The sequence below is a fragment of the Camelus ferus genome, chromosome 6, assembly GCF_009834535.1.
Source record: "Camelus ferus isolate YT-003-E chromosome 6, BCGSAC_Cfer_1.0, whole genome shotgun sequence".
NCBI classification, from domain to species: domain Eukaryota; kingdom Metazoa; phylum Chordata; class Mammalia; order Artiodactyla; family Camelidae; genus Camelus; species Camelus ferus.
Genome location: NC_045701.1, coordinates 23,340,374 through 23,357,505, shown reverse-complemented (window position 1 = coordinate 23,357,505; position 17,132 = coordinate 23,340,374). Strand labels below are relative to the sequence as shown.

The window sequence follows — 17,132 nt, the reverse complement described above, 5'->3', positions numbered from 1 at the left end:
CACCACTTTATAGGTGTAGTCCACAATTTACAGTGATGGCTGATTCTTTTAAATATATTTTTATAATTAGGGTCAGGTTCTACCAAGCAGTGCTACTTGATGATTGTTATGAAAGCCAACCGACTTAGATAGTTAAAACAGTGGTTCGCAGACTTTCTCTTTGATTGAAACCACCTGGAGAGCCTGTTAAAGCACAGATTACTGCCCAGACCCCCAGAGTTGCTGGTTTGCTAGTACTAGGGTGGAGAAGAATTTGTATTTCTAGCAAATTCCCAGGTGATACCGATGCTGCTGGTTGGGGACCCCACTTTGAAAAACACTGGGTTAAAGGTATAGGTTTTTTTCATTCACTAAAAGATAAATTGTTTATTAGAACATTAAAAAGTAGTCTAATAAGCTTAAGGAATGAGAATGAAAAGAAAGTAGAAGATAGAACGTAGAACTTTGAAAGTCATTCTTAATTGTTACCAGCTTTGTACTATGCTGAACAGACTTCATCTAAAGTTTATCATATTGGGCCCCAACCCTGCATCAGCTATCTGATTTGCTTGTCTTTGGGGAAACTTTTATTTATGACTGATCCCCAGAAAGGCTCAGTTCAGCATGGCAAGTCACTGAGCTGTGAGTAGGAATGAAAAGTCAGCCTACTTGTGCTGTCTTATCCTTGACTTTTAAAATACTGTTCCATGAGGGTCAGTCTTCCTGCCTCTAGAGACTACTTTGCGTGTATGTGAGACCCCCCAACTTGTACCCAGCCTGGTGCTCAGCATATAAATCCTGCCGGAATGTTAATTAAGTTAAATTCACTTATGAGTGCATTTTAGTCCATAACTAACGTGAATTCTCTAATGTGTATCTTTTAAAAATAAACCCATCGTTAAAAGCTTTGGATTAGCTAGTTTAGCATTTATTTTGTGCACTGCTGAGATTCTGTTTTTTCCCCTCTCACTGAGGTGTGTCTGCTTGGATGACAAGGAAAGATGGAGTCCTCAGCAGTTGTTAAAACACAGCTTTATCAATCCTCAGCCAAAAACGCCTTTACTGGAACAAAGTCCTGAGGGTAAGTCTGTTACCATTCTTTTCTCATAGCCTATTTGACATAAATTATTTTGAGAGTACACATAAACCTAAGGCTGGACAGGACTGCAAGCATCATTTATTTTATCTATATGCTGAGCTATATATAAACCCATTCATTAAACACGTGCTGTGTGCATGGAACTGTGTTTGCTATCCTGGTTTTTCCTGTCTCTTCTGATGGAGTGTCTGGTGGTGTAGCCTTTCTTAGTGTTGAGTCACCTGTACTGCAGTGTAACTGGATGCCCCTGCTGTCACTCAAGTAGCAGGTGAAGGAACCTCAGTAGAGATTGTGATGATCAGTAAACCTGGGTTTGGCTTCTGGCTCTGTGGTTCAGTCATTTCTTTACTCCCAGTTACTCCGACCTGTAAACTTGGGCTAATTGTGTATTTCTACCTCCTTTAAGGAGGAAGAGGTGAGGAAAGTATTAAAGGGTCTGCCAGGTAAGAGGTACTTTTTCAAACTACTGGTTGGGGCCCCTTCCTCCAGCACTTGCATCCTTGTTGGATGTTGTAGCTCTTACTCTGTTTCTCAGTGGCCTCTTTTTGTTTTATCTCAGATTCTGGAGGACAAGATTACATGGAGACTGTTATTCCTAGCAACCAGCTACCCAGTGCTGCGTTCTTCAGTGAGACACAGAGACAGTTTTCCCGCTATTTCATCGAGTTTGAGGAGTTACAGCTTCTCGGCAAAGGAGCTTTTGGAGCTGTCATCAAGGTATGGTACAGAGTTGTCCCAAGTCCCTTTTAGAGCTCTTTCTCTGTTGTATTTCTGCAGACTTATGGACTTCAACTTTGAGAGTGGGGAGGGAAATGAATATGACCATTTGAAACTATGATTATCTTCCCCTTCATGCAGTTAAAGGCTTATTTAAAGTTAACACTGGACACATTAAGAATGCATCATTCCGCTTCCCTTGCTTGATGAAGTGCATTAACATGAACCCACATGATTACAACGGCACTTCAAGTGAAGTCAAGACCTCTACATGAGGAGCATTTTTGTGTGGTTTGGTTCAGAAAGAAAATGGTTCTCTTTTTCTCCCATTTTTTTGCTTTTAGAGTTGCTGTAGCTAAAAGGGGTACAGGGTTAGAACTGAGATGGAATTGAAACTGAGAAATGGCCCCAGATGGTCTTGATAGGTTTTATTTTCCAGCTCTTGCTGAGATGGGGAGGTAGCAATGCATTGTTAAGATGTGCTGCTGTTAGGTCTTCCCTTCTTCATTCCAAGCTATTTGGGTGACTTCTATTATCATCTGTTCCTAGAGAGGGAGATTTCAGCTGTTTTTGTATAATTTAAGTATTTGGTTTGAATTTAAGAGACCCAGATTACTATTATCAAATCCATATGAGATAGATGTCATCTTACAAAAGAAGGTAGTCCACCGTCAGGAAGGCACATGTTTGTGTAGGATTCTGAAGAGTATTAGTAGGAAGCATTACCTGTATTATTGTGGGAGGCCTTTTACACTGAAAAAGGAATTGTTAGTTTTTCTGTGGTAGTCAGGAACAGAAAGATAAACTTAAGCAAGTTTTCCAAAAGGAAGCCATAGTATCAAGGTAAGTTTTCAACTTTCTTCTTGAAAGTATAGACATGACAGTTAGGTGACTAAATAGATCTACTTTGGGCAAACAGATATCCTAATCAGATCATCACAGTTATCTTTAAGAGGAGTGGAGGACTGAAGTATATATTATCCCTTTAACTCTCTGTGATTTTGATCAACTCCTTTAATTTCTTTGTATTTTAGATTCTTGACTGCAAAACATGATCAAACTTCATTTCCTTACAAGTACTTTAAAATGACTAGTAAGCTCATATAACAAAAACATCTTAATAATTTAAATCCCTATATTTTTCCTGTGGTTTCTCCCTATGAGAACTCCACAGCCCTCACACCCATCTCTATTTTCAGGTTAAGGTAGGGCCATCTGCTCAGTGATGTGGTATTTCATTAGCAGTTGGACCCCTTACTGTGTATGCACCTCTGCATTTTAATAAATGAATTCCTAGGAGTTACAGTTGTAGCAAGTCTCATATCCAAGTCAGTGACTCTATAGGATTACCAAACCAAACTTGGGTCAGCTTGCTCATGTGTCGTAAAGCCAATCTACTGACACCGGGTTGTGGTAAAGGGAAGTGCAGCATTTATAGCAAGTGCTAATAAGCAAAGAACACAGGCAGCTAATGCCCCAGAGACCCAAACTCCCAGGTAGATCTCAGGGAAGCCTTTTTAAAGGCAGGGTGAGGGAGAGAGTTGCAGGGTACATGATCAGCTCGTGCACAATGCTGATTCGTTGATGGTGAGGTAGCAGGGTGGTGTCACAAGGGTTAACGTCTGTCTTCAGGCTCCAGCCAGTCTGGGGACTGTGTACTCATGGTCATCATGCAGTTAGCTTCTTTCATCTGGTGGGGTTTTAGTTTTAGTATCTGTCAAACAACTCAGGAATGTGTATCAGACATTGTTACCTATGTCCTTCAGGAAGGAACTAAAGATTCTGTTACTGCCATATGGCTGATTCACTGTCTAAATTGTTACCAGTTCTTCTGGCCCAACTGCTATTTTTCTGTTACTACATATTCACATTCTTTCAATCTTTAATTATCAGGCCAGCCTTTTGTGACTCAGGGAGGCCTGGGAGACTAAAGCTTTTCTACAAACAAGAGGCAGGTGGAGGAGGGCAGGGAGGAGGGTCTGTCTAGGAAGTCCCTATAGGGTCCAGCTCAGTTACAGTGGTGTATGTGAGGTCTACTGAGGCATAATGTTGAAAGACAATGCCAGAACTTCTCACTGTCCTCCACTCTATTAATGTGGCATAAAACAACACAGGGATGTCATTTTGGGGAACACAATCCCTATTTCAGGCTGTGTGCCAGGAGGCTCACAAAACTTGTCTTTCAGTCCTGTGACAGTCTTATGAAATAGGTATTATCACATTTTCCAGGTGAGAGAACTGAGGCTCAGAGAGGTTATATCACTTGTATTTACATACATCCGTCAAGAGATGAAATCAGCATTCACACCTTCACTGTTTCACTCAAAAAACATGCTTTCTTACCCCTATTTCTGTTCCAAAAATAGGTAATCTGAAACTCAATTATATAGTATTCCTTTCTCATTCCTAAAGGTAGTTTTTAGCATAGTAATTGAAACTTTGAGCCAAACAAGAGAATACTGCTCTATTTTCTCTTTTGTAACCAATTAGTTTCTCCCTCTGCCAATGACCAAGTTGTTGGTGTTCATCACCTCAGTTGACCTGCATGGTTGGGACTGAAATGTTCAGAAAATGAAATTTTATAAAAATTACTCCAGTTAGCCCAGTTTCATAGTGAAACTGCCCAGATTAAGGATGTTTCCATTTAGAATATGGAAATTTACCTGTGAAACCTTTTTTATATTTTTCATGTGTTTTTATTTTATTCTTAATTTTATTGTCCTAGTTTCCTTACGTAGTATCAACTTCAGTCTTAGTAATAAATGGGCAGAGATTGTGTTAATGCCAGTTGCTTTTATTTACTGAGCACCTTTCTCTGCAAGGCCTTCATAAGGTGCTTTACTCACATCAGTTCGTTTAATCCTCAGTCACTTTTGAGATAGGGAAAGTGGTATAAGTGCCATTTTATAGATTAAAAAATTGAGTTTCAAGGAAATTAAGTCATTTGCCCAAGTTCACACAACTTTATAAGTTGAGAATTAGAAGTTGCATGCAGGTCTGTTAAAAATGTTGGAGTTTATTTTGTGTTCAGTGACTAAGTGTAAAAGAAAAATACTGGAGGAAAACGAAAATCGTCATCTGAACCTTTACACTGAGTTGAGAAAATAATTTTTTTAAAACAAGGTTAAATAAGTGAGAATGTTTACTCGGAAATTTAGATAGCAGATGTGATATTGGAAAAGCAGGGATGTAATTGTCAATAAAATGAATGATTAAAATAGGATTGTGTTTTTCCCAGTCTCTTAGCAAGCCAAGTACATCTCCTTTGGGGCGAGATGTTTTCTAAGTTTCTGGCAGTCAAGACTTCCCTTCAGCTTAAAAGAGTTTCAAGCATGTGGTCATCGACTAGCTGTGGGTTCTGTAGTTTAGGAGTGGATGGGGCTGACGCGGTATGAATGCCAGTCTGTGCGGGGTTCGGAATAGCTCACCACCGGCCCCTTCCCCACTTTCCTCTCCCCTTCCCGCGCGCCAGGTACAGAACAAGCTGGACTGGCTGCTGCTACGCTGTGAAGCGCATCCCCATCAACCCGGCCAGCAGGCATTTCCGCAGGATCAAGGGCGAGGTGACGCTGCTGTCCCGCCTGCACCACGAGAACATCGTGCGCTACTACAACGCCTGGATCGAGAGGCACGAGCGGCCGGTCGGCCCTGCGATGCCGCCCCCAGACGCGGGGCCCCAGGCCCGGGACGGGCGAGCCTTGCCCCGGCCGCCGAAGGGCGACAGCGACACGGACGGCCCGGGCAGCGTGGAGGCGGCCGCGCCGCCGCCCATCCTCAGCAGCTCGGTGGAGTGGAGCACGTCCGGCGAGCGCTCCGCCAGCGCCCGCTTCCCCGCCACCGGCCCCGGCTCCAGCAGCGACGAGGAGGACGACGAGGAGCACGATGGCGTCTTCTCGCAGTCCTTCCTGTAAGAGCCACCCGCCAAGCCCACGCCGGGAAAGAGCGCTCCTTCAGAAAGCCAGGCCTGTGGGCCGTGCTGAAATACGTGTGTATGAGAGGGTCACCAAATTCATTCCAAAGGTTTTTCCCCCAACTGTCTTCCAGAGATCAAAATCCAAGCCCTGGGGAAAGGAAAAATAGAAATTTCTTCCAGTCTCTTGTCCTAATACAGTTTAATAAGGTTTTTAAAAGAGCATTCTCTGTAGATAAGGTCTTCCAACTCTATGGAATATATAAAACAATTTGGAGTCTTGACACAGGGCCTACTGCAGTTCTAAAAATAGTTAACAAACCAATAATTATGATCCTAAAATGAAGTTTAATTCATTTCAGAATCCACCCTGGTCATTTACTTTCATGTTTTTATTTCCTTATATTCAATTGGATACAGTTTATCGTAACTCTTAGCTATTGAATTATAACACGAAATTTGGTTTCTTTAGCCTTTCTCTATTTCTCTTTTTAAGACCTGCTTCAGATTCTGACAGCGATATCATCTTTGACAATGAAGATGAGAACAGTAAAAGTCAGAATCAGGTAAATACTTAAATAGAAATTACACCTTTTTTTAAATCATGGAGTAGGTACGTAGGCAAATGTTTGATGTTTCAAACCTCAGGTAAAATAGTAAAGCCTTAATCTGATATGCAGATATAGAAACTGTCCATTTTAACATGTAATTATTTAAAATATGCCTCTCATATGTTTATTTATAGGACTAAATTTATCCACATAATGAGACATGTCTGCTTTGAGAAGAGAGGAGTAAATTGGCATGCTGGGTTTTTTGTTTTGGTTTGGTTTGGTTTTAGTGAAAACCATTTCCTAGAGGATTTGGGGAAACATTGTGTGGTTGGGGATGAGGGTTGAATGCAAATTAATTGAGTAACTAAACAGCCTAATTGTGGAGTTATGTAGTCTATCTCACATCAGTTAATCTTGATTACTTATTCTTGTAAACCATCCTCTAGAACAGTGGGTCATGATCCTGTAACAGGTTATGAAATCAGTTTCAGGGGTCACAACCAGCTTTATTTTATTTTAAATGCTGTAGAGAGGAGTTTAGAATACCCAAATGCATCACCCTAGTAAAGATAAACTCTGTAGAACTTGTCTCTTATGAGTGTGTGTATTGGGTGTGATATAAAGTATAACATGATCTGAAAAATTTGAAAAACACTGCTCTAGGCCTTGGACCCCACACAATTCTGTATCTTCCTCCACCCAGGTCAGCAGAGCACCTCAGTGCTGATGCATGGAGTTCAGGGTGAAGCTTTGTAACTTCCAGGGCTGTCAGTTGTTGCTATAGAGCAACCTTCTGCAACTGGGGGTTGGATGCAGTGACTTTTTACCAGGAAGAAAATATAATTACAGTTATAAGGGTGCATTCACAGTAGATAAAGAAAAATCTACATGTAGACTCTATTAGATAAGCAATTAAGTTGATTTGAATGAGGTTTGAATGTGTTAGCCAGCATTTTAGAAGTACTTCCCTTTTCTATTAAAATCACCTTAAACCCCTGAGGAAGTTTAAGGGATAATAGCATAAGTAATCTAAAATACTGCTTTGGTTTTATGCATTTAATTATTATAGCAGCACCAAATTTATAGTTCTGGTTTTGCTCAGTTAAGGGAGATATCCCATGGGCTAATTCTAATTGATGGGTAGATGCTTCTAAGAGATTAACAAGTTTCTACAGACAATCCTCAGTAATAAATAAATGATTCAAGAGTAGAACCTGATTGTTTCCAGAGCAGGTTTTTTTTTTTTCTTCAGTAAAGAAAAAAATGTGGAAAAAAAATGCAAATCAGAAACAGTCACATGCAACCTAATGCTTTTTCCATACTTAGGGAAGGAGGGAGTATTTATATATATATATCTATTAGAAAAAGAAAGAATTTTTTTAAAAAAAGGAATAAGTGTTAGAAAGAAAACTACCTGTAGGGGACAAACAGACTAACCATGTAGAAAAGTCATCTAAAGGATAGGTCACCCTGTGGTTCTTCAGTGCTGTAGCCCAGAGAGCAGTGTGCCCTTTGGTGAATATGATCACATTTAAATTGCTTTAGCAAAAGGTGAATTCCTCACCTTCTGTTTCCAAAGTAAGCCTATCATCAAAGGAACGCATTCCAGTAAAACTGAATACATTCTACCCTTCTTATCCATAGAAAGACATCAGTGGTAAGAAGGAATTGACTTGACTTAGTCTCTCTGTGGATTGTGCACCTTTTAATACCCATTTGTTTTATTTTCCCCATCACTGTTCTGTACAGTAGCAGACCTGTAAACTATACATTAGATTCTGATATTAGCAAAATTGCCTTTTAAATGCTGTAAGCATCTAAAGGACAGTGGTTGTGTTTGCTCACTGACTGGCCATGTATGTGGTAGGGGTGGGCACGGGTGATGATCTTGTTTCATTTCAGTCCCATTTTGAGTTCTCATGTGTTCCTCTTGGATTAGGATGAAGGCTGCAATGGAAAGAGCAGTTGCCGTGAAAGTGAGCCACCGGCGACCACTGAGGCTGTGCACTACCTCTACATCCAGGTAAGGCCCTGGCTCGCAGCTCAGTGACACAGCAACTCCCAGCAGTTGCTAGTGGGTATGTTTTGGGAGATGAGAGCAAGAGAGTGGGCAGAAGAGGGCTCAGCAGCACTGCCAGAGAGGACTGCAGCATGGTGGCCCTTACCCCCGGCCTTGAACTTGTGCTCTCCTGTTGGGTAGCAGGAGATGGCATTGGGCTCTGGACTCACACTTAGGCTAAGTTCACATCTGGGACCCACTGGTCACAGCTGTGTGAACTCCAGCAAGGTTCTTCAGCTTTCTGGGCCACAGGTTCCCCACCTGTAAATTAAACAATAACAGCTGTCTCAGTGACTTGTGAAGAATAAATGAAACAATGTGTGTGAAGTAATTAGAACCATACCTGAGTTCCATGCAAGCTAGACTCTGCATGTACAGAAACTCCACTTTAATAAGTTAAATCTGGACAAGTAAGGTACCATGTGTGTACATCCTCATGTGTATGGAAGAAAACCCACCTGGCTTTAGGAAAGTGGTTTGGAACCCCTGAGGGAAGGAGCCACAGGCAAACTAGTTCCAAAGTGGCATCATTCAAGGGAAGCCTGTAAGCTTGGGCCTGCTCAGACTCCCAAGGGGCACATTCTGGTCAGTGGTGAGCTCTGCTAGCAGAGGGACAGCCACAAGCCAAAGAGAAAACTTACCTCTGGCCCAAGTGAACAGGGCCATGGGATGGTACTAGCACTTTCAATCATATCTGAAAGGAGGCAGATCTTTAAATGTGAGATACAGTGCTACGCCCAAGAAAGAACCATCAGACAAGTGCAGTGTTTCAAAAGAGGCTAATCAGGTTTGTTGCCTGCCTGGGGTTGGAGCTGGTTTTAGGTTTTCTCTAATACAAACCCCTCACACACATGATAAAGCATTTGTCCCCCAAACCACTAACTGTTGAGTATCTACTAAGTGCCATTAGTCCCTAAACAATTCTAGTGAGACAGGAGCACTTAGGGGAGGTGTGTGAGATGTGGTAGGATCGTAACGTGGGGGTCAGGCTCTCTCAAGACCTGGAGGATGAGTCAGAATTTGTAGATAGCTATTCTGAGCATGAGAGGATATTCCTCTCATGTAAGATGATGTGTTCTTGCTCTCTCTTAAAATAATGCTTCTTCACAAGACATCTCAACTCTGGCACTGGTTTGAAACCTATAGGCTAGTTTCATAAATCAAATGTTGCATGTTGATTTAAGATTTTAATGATGCTGTTTATTTTCTGATATATTAATACACTTAAGAAGGGGTGGGAGAGAGCCCTTTCTTAAATGTTTTGATGTTTACAATGTTTTGCTGTACATGTGAAGGTCATTGACATTAATTTAATGTACAAATGAGAAAGGCTAATGACATCATTGGATTATTAATTAGCCATTCTTGGAAATTTGGGTTTGGAAACAATTTTGTAAAACAGTAAATAAAATTTTACTTAATTCTCAGTTTTTTCATATTATGTGTGACAAGGATTTTAAGATCTTATTTTTTAAATGAGCAATAATATAAAAAATAAAAAGTTTTGTTGGGGTGCTAAGATTATGCATATTCCCTTAATTTTTTTTTAATGGGGAGAGGTAATTTTAGGTTTGTTTGTTTATTTATTTATTTACTTAAACAGAGGTACTGGGAATTGAACCCAGGACCTCGTACATACTAGACATGCACTCTACCACTGAGCTATACCCTCCCCTAGCTATACCCTTCCTCCCAATTTTTTAATAATGTTGATTTATTTTTTTAATTAAAAAAAATCAAGCCTTTCCCATAAGTATTTAAAATCCTTGGTACATGTTTTAAAATAGAGGGTTACATTAATTGCAATTGTCCTCCTTAACTGAAAGTCTGTGTAATCCAATCCTGTCTGGTTTGTTCTTGTCCTTAGATGGAGTATTGTGAAAAGAGCACTTTACGTGACACCATTGACCAGGGGCTGTATCAGGACACCATCAGGCTCTGGAGGCTTTTCCGAGAGATTCTAGATGGCTTGGCTTATATCCATGAGAAAGTAATCTGTACAGCATTTTATGCCTGAAAACTTAAGTTTATGTAAAACTTATGACAAAAAAATCAAATATGAGATTTGAGAAAAACAAATAGGAGGGAAATAATGGGTATGTTGAAATAGTCTATTTTTGTAGGAAATAGAACAACATATCAAAAGACAAGAAAATAGTTATATATAGCATCAAAGTTCAAAGAAAACACTGAAGGGTAAGACGGGTCAGCAAACTATGGCCCACGGGTCAAATCCACCTCTCTGCTTTTGTACAGCCTGTGAGCTAAGAGTGGCTTTTACATTTTTGAATGATTGTACAAAATCAGAAGGATAGTATTTTATGATACCTAAAAATTCTGTTAAATTCAAACTTGTGTCCGTGCATATGGTTGTGCTGGAACGGGGCCGTGCGCGTTTATGTGTCGCCCATGGCTGCTTCTGTGCTTCCCTGGTGGAGCTGAGTAGTTGTGACAGAGACTGTGTGGCCCATAAAGCCTAAAAGGTTTACTGTCTGGCCCTTTACAGAGAAAGCGTGCCAACCTCTGGGTTAGGTGGAAATAACTGAACATATATGGAATGTGAAGATGTCCTTGAGGAGTGGTTTAGATAAAGTGAGAGTAAGATGAATACATGCCAGGTTATTTGATTCTAACTGACTTAGTGCTGCCCCTGCTAAGAACATGGAAAAAACAGAAAGTCATATAACAAGGGTAGTGGTGAGACTGAGTAATGGAGCTTGCCATGTGTATAAAAGCTCGAAATTACAGTGTAAGTGCCCATGGACCTAACTTCAGGGTGAAACACTGCTTACATTTGAAAAATGGGATTGTCTAATGCATTAGACAGTATAAATATGTTTTTTCCTTTGCCTCAATTTTCTTTAACCTTAAAATGTTTATACTGTACCATATTTACACTAAAAAGCTTAGGACTATAAGTTATAAATGTCTAGTTTACAAATTATTTGGTTGAAGCAGAATTTACAATGTTGGACATAAAAATGAGCTCTAATGAAGGCCATTAGAATTCTATTACTGTGCTGTCATCCTGGGGTACTAGCACCGTGCTCTGTGGGCTCTCTTCCTTGCCATCTAATCTGCTAAGTACTGCTTACCATTTGCTGGGTGTGTAACACTGTGCCTGCCACACCTAGAAATACAGAAAGGCACAAGTGTCTGACAAATCCCATACTTGAGATGGACTTCCCTTTTTTTCCCCAGGAGCCAAAATTTGCCATCATAGTAACAGATCACACCATAAAGTGTTCTTATTACATTTAGTGATTTCCTATATTGCAGTACCTGAAACAAGAAGCATTGTGAGGATGCCATTAAGAAGGAGAGAAAGCAGTGTTCACATAACAAGTAACTAGTGAGCACTTACCAGGTGCGCTGGGAATGCAAAGTTGAGTTATTAGAATTACTCTGGAAGTCTTCATGAATAAGTTGGCACTTGTGAATGTTGGTGCAGTTCAAATGAGCGGAGAAAAGCCTGGGCAGGGCAAACAGCATAAAAAAGAACAGAGGAAGGAATGAAAATGCTGTGTGTCTCCCTGACCAGAGCAGGGGTTTTGTGATACAGCAGAGAGAATGACCATTGTGAACCTGGTAGAGGGGGCTCTTGGATGCCAAGATTAGGATTGGACCTGATCAGAACCACCAGCAGGTAGACTGGGAGATGGTGGTGAGGTCAGTGGCCGGATAGTCAGGAGACATTGCAGAGGCCAGCCTGGACTAGCATGGTCTGCTGGAGAAGACCTCATCTGATCTTCTTCACGAGGTTGGCCTTTTACATTAGGAAATAGGTATGATATAAACTCTACTTGGGAAGCAGTTGTTGATTTCTTTACTCTCTTCCATCAGGGAATGATTCACCGGGATTTGAAGCCTGTCAACATTTTTTTGGATTCTGATGACCATGTGAAAATAGGTGATTTTGGTTTGGCGACAGACCATCTAGCCTTTGCTGTGAGTATTTTTTAAATTTGAGCATCCTGAAAGTGGACTTGTGTGCCTTAATTATCCCTAACACTCTCATGACTGTGAGTTCACTGAACTCTGCGTAATCCCCAGGAAAATATCCAAGTCTGAAGGGGCAGCTGCAAATGATCTTACAGGCTTTAAAGTTGTGAATACTGTGAGTGCGTTCCACTTGAGGGATATAAAATTATTAGTTTGTGGATGACATTTAGGTCAAAGGTATATCACGCTTTATGAAACAATTTGGTATTTTGGTGTACCAAGCCAGGCACTGGGCTAGATGCTTTATACTTGAGGGGCTTTTAGTTAGCTTAAGAAAAGAAGGCTAAAACCATAAAACATCAGGAGAATGAATTTGAGGCAACATAAGTCAGAAAATGTTAATGTTCTTCACAACACTGTGGAATAGTTGTTTAATATGAAAAGCTAAAATAATGTGAAGTGAGAGAAATAGTGATATAAAAGACAGGAGAGATTTACATATGGTTATGAGGGTTAAGAAAGGTTGTATAAAGAAAACAGCATTTCAGATGGGCCTTAAAGGATGGATGGGAGTCAAGTAGGGTGAGATTGAGGGCATGGCATCATAACACCAAAGTAGGGGATCCCAGAGAGAATAGCATAAGCAAAGGCCCTGGGGTAAGCAGACATGATTGTTGACCATCAGCATGTTGTCTGGTTGGTTGACACCATGAGGTGTTGGGGATCAGTGAGAGAAGATACTTGAAGGCTGGGGATTCTTGGCTGTGGCAGACCTTGAGAGTCAGGGGAAGAGTTTTACTTAACGTCATAAGCCAGAGATTAGGCACCATAATCTGGGGTAAATGCGGTTAATTCTAAGGGTAGTCAGAGAAAGAAATTAGGATTTGGATTAATGGTGAAAAAAAAGAATAAGGGCTAAATTAGAAGGTCAGGTTAGGAGAAGCATAGAGGGGGGAAATAGAAGGGGGACAGTAGAATGTGGTCCTGAGCAGAACAGTGGGGAATTTTAAGAGATCAAGGAAGGGTCAGTTGATGGAAATCTTGGGATCCCCAAACTAACAAATTTAACTTGGTGTCTGTATAGGGATACAGGTGAGAACACAGGCCCCAGAAGCCCACTGACCTGGGCTAAAATCCTTGGGCAAGTTAGTTAACCTCTCAGTGTATTTATCTATAAAAACTGCCTAGATAAACAAGTTTCTTCTGTACAGCCCAGGAACTATATTCAGTATCCTATAGTAGTAAAAAGAATATGAAAATAAATATATGTATGGATGACTAAAACATCATAATGTACACCAGAAATTGACACACCACTGTAAACTGACTAAACTGACTGTACTTCAATAAACTAAAAAAATAAATAAACAAGATGTGCCTAATGTAACTACCAACTTCAGGGTTTTCACCAGGATGAAATAAGAGTACAGGTGAAGCCCTAGAACAGCGCCTGGCTCTAAGAATGTTCGAGCTGTTGTTATTGATGGCAGGTGCTTGTAATGCAAATCTGTGGAGTGGTGTCGGAAAAACAGTAATTTAGGGTAATATGTGAGACGGCACTGTCACAGGTGTAGCGGAGGAAGTGAGGCTACCTAAGAGGTGTTAGCAGTGACGGTGGAATAGAGTTTGTGACCAGCCTCTGGGGAAGGAGTAAAAATTGACTCAGATAAAATAGTAACAGTGGGAAAGCCAGAAAGTGAGTTTGTTGCTGTTGTACCCTTACTCTTCCTAGTAAGTAGATTCTGTTTTGGCCTTTGCAGTATGAAAATAGATTAGTTTCTGTAAGTTTTCGGGGTTTCTTCCATGGAGTTTAACAGTGAATTGACCCTTCCCCTTGATCTTGTTGGGTTTCCAGTGAGCCCTGCACTAGTGGGCTAATGAAATGAAAAAAATTTTAAACTCAAAAAAGCACTATTATAATTATTCTGGTTTCTGTGTAATATTTTTCAGTCAGGCTTCATTTAGAAATGATAATCCATTCCTGTGGAATAACGTAACATTTTAATTTGGTATTTGGCTTACCTGTATTTTCAGGCTGATGGCAAACAAGATGATACATCAGACCACTTGATTAAATCAGACCCTTCAGGTAAATCCAGAAGACTGTATATTTAATTGGTATGTTAAAAAGCAGTCCACAAAATATATTCTTTTCTCTTTTAAATTTTTTTTCTAACATACAAGAAGCTGTAATGTATACAGCATGAGGAGTTTAGAGGTACATATGCACCTCAGGAAGCATCATCACGATCTATGCCATGAACGTACCTGTCACCTCTGGAAGTGTCTTCCTCCCTCTTATTTATTATTATTACTAATTTTGTGATAAGAACACTTAACATAAGACCTAACCTCTTAAGAAAATTTTAAATATATGGTACAGTATAAAACTTCTCAATCTGAAACCTGTTTTTCACTTGTAAAGATTTTATCCTAAAGCAAATTATAATTATTCATTAAATTAGCAAAATTATGAAATTGCTTTAATTTTTCTTTTCCCTTTCCACTATATTAACTGTTCTTCAGAACTCTTAAGAAGTCAGAGCTTCAATTAGAATAATTTGCTCCTGTGGGTGGACGGTTATACTATGACCCCAGGTGGTGATGAGAGGTTACCTCATGACCTTGGCCATCTGGGGTCTTCTTGCCTGGCACTGCCCTGTTACAGCAGCAGAGCAATCCTGTGTGGAACAGAATGTGTGACCATCCACGATTTAGGGTTCACAGCATGGTGAAATGCATGCTGTTTCTTCCTGTGAATAGTGTGAACAGTGAACAGATCGTGCCTCACTCTTAAGAAACCTTTTTTTTTTTTTTGATACAAATTTGCCTTATCTCTAAGTCCTATTATTGGAAAGCCTTTCCTCTGCCTTCTTCCATGCAGGTCATTTGACTGGGATGGTTGGCACTGCTTTATATGTAAGCCCAGAGGTCCAAGGAAGCACCAAATCTGCATACAACCAGGTAAAGGGGAAGCTTTTGGGAAAAGGAAAGGTCTCAAGAGAGAGATAATAGTGAGAATATCAAGATCATAGCATTTGGGGTTTAGTTATCAACTGAAATAGTCAGGAACATTTATTCATTCGCTACATATCCACATGTATATTGACTACTCCGCATAGGACATTTGGTGCCCAAGGACAGTGAATGAAGCTGGGATCGTTGCTGCCAAGGAGCTTACAGTCCCTCCATCCACTTAAAGGAGATTTGAACTAACTGGTCCTGGACTAGGCCCCAGGAATGTAGGGAACAAGGCAGTCGACTGATAAAATCTCATTGCAGCCCTCGGGGAGCTTATCCACTGGTGGATGAAATGGGCAATAAACAAGTGAAAAAAAAAAATTTAATCGCAAACTGACAAGAACTAAGAAGAAAAGAGATGGAGTCCAGTGACCAGAGAACAGTAAGGGACATCATCTTTAGGTAGACTGACCAGAGAAAGCCTCCCCAAGAGGATGGCTTCAGGATCAAGGAGGGAAGGGGGGACAAGCCTTGCAAAGTTGGAGGCTAGAGCTTGCCTGGGAGAGAAAGGGGTAAGCAGAAGAAACAGCACACATGAGGAGAAGGCTCAGGGTGAGAGCTAGCATGGCGCGCTTAGGACAGGCGAAAAGAGGGTCCCTGTGGCCACGGCATGGTGAGCTGTGGGGAGGGAGGCGTGAAGCTCGAAGGAAGGTGGGGTCAGATGATATAGGGCCAAGTGAGCCAGGTAAGGAGTGTGCACAGGCATCCACCAAAGGATCTCGAGTGAGAGTCCACCCTAGCTGCTGCTCTAGGCTTTGCAGAGGTCCTGGCGGAGCAGCTGATAGATGGAACCAGAGGGGTAGCAGTAGAGACAGGGAGAAGTGTGCAGATATAAGATACGTGTTGGAGGGGAATTGACAGGTTTTCCTAATGGAGGTGATATCAGGTGAGGGAAAGGAAGGAAACCAGGACATTGCTCAGGTTTCTGCCTGGAACAGCTCGGGGAAGGGTTGTAGACTGAGCTGAAGAAACCTGAGGAGAGACAGGGGAGATGGAGGAGAAGATAGGAAAATTCTGTTTGGGGCATGTGAAGTTTGAAGTGCCTGATGAGAAATCCCATCAGAGATGTCCGGTCAGCTGTTACAGACTCAAGACTTGAGTTCAGCAGAAAGGTCAGAGTCAGAGGTATAAATTAGAGTGTCACCAGCACACAGATGAGATTTAAAGCCATGAGACTGGATGAGATCACTTAGGGCAAGAGCATAGAACTAAATTTTTAAAATATGAGGCTGGCAATTCACATCAAAGCATTTTTTCGGGCCTGCAGTGGAACCTGAAGCCAAGGTTTGGTTCTGACACGGAGCACGGGGCAGTGACAGAGCTGAAGCAGACCTCCAACACCCGTTGAGGACAAGGGTGTGTGGAAATGGATGTGCCCACCCTTGGGCAGTGGGAGGGAGTGGAGGCACCTATCTGAGTGTCACTTTCCTGAGTTCATTTTGCAAGAGTGTAATGAAATCCTTAAAAGGGCCCTACCCTTTGGCCCAAGAGTTCCACCTTTTGAAATGTATCCAAAGGAAACAACAAAGAGATGTCCAAAAAAATTGGTGTGAAAGTATTTGTCACAGCATTATTTATAACAGTGAAAAATAAAAAGTGTTTAAAAATAGGAAACTGATTAAGTAAATTATGGAACTTCCATGTAATTGAATTGAATGACATGTATATGTCATTAAAATCATGTTTTAGGGGCCTGTTTTAGAAAAATGACATACTAGTATCAAAATATTCTGCCTAGATTAGGGGAATAAAAGTTACAAGCGATAGTGTAGTTCTAATTTTGGGGTTATGGGTGCTTGTCTGTATGTTCCACATTTTCTACAGCCAACACATGTAGGAAATGACACCATG

General features: G+C 41.0%; 1 protein-coding gene and 1 long non-coding RNA gene across 2 annotated transcripts in view; one reads left to right on the top strand and one right to left on the bottom strand.

Annotated features, from left to right (window-relative positions):
• EIF2AK4 (eukaryotic translation initiation factor 2 alpha kinase 4) overlaps window positions 1-17,132 on the top strand; it is a 79,929-nt gene that overhangs the window by 28,848 nt on the left and 33,949 nt on the right. The window contains 10 exon segments of the mRNA XM_032481519.1: window positions 954-1,060; window positions 1,638-1,795; window positions 5,268-5,285; window positions 5,287-5,702; window positions 6,202-6,271; window positions 8,199-8,282; window positions 10,186-10,308; window positions 12,162-12,266; window positions 14,295-14,349; window positions 15,145-15,224. Of these exon segments, the coding sequence (XP_032337410.1) occupies window positions 954-1,060; window positions 1,638-1,795; window positions 5,268-5,285; window positions 5,287-5,702; window positions 6,202-6,271; window positions 8,199-8,282; window positions 10,186-10,308; window positions 12,162-12,266; window positions 14,295-14,349; window positions 15,145-15,224 (1,216 nt within the window).
• Window positions 5,721-17,132, bottom strand: part of LOC116664155 — a 40,932-nt gene continuing 29,520 nt past the window's right edge. Inside the window, exons 3-5 of the long non-coding RNA XR_004320513.1 lie at window positions 11,683-11,790; window positions 8,425-8,579; window positions 5,721-5,856 (exon numbers count right to left, since the gene is read on the bottom strand). This is a non-coding gene — a long non-coding RNA (uncharacterized LOC116664155). The remainder of the gene's footprint in view (window positions 5,857-8,424; window positions 8,580-11,682; window positions 11,791-17,132) is intronic.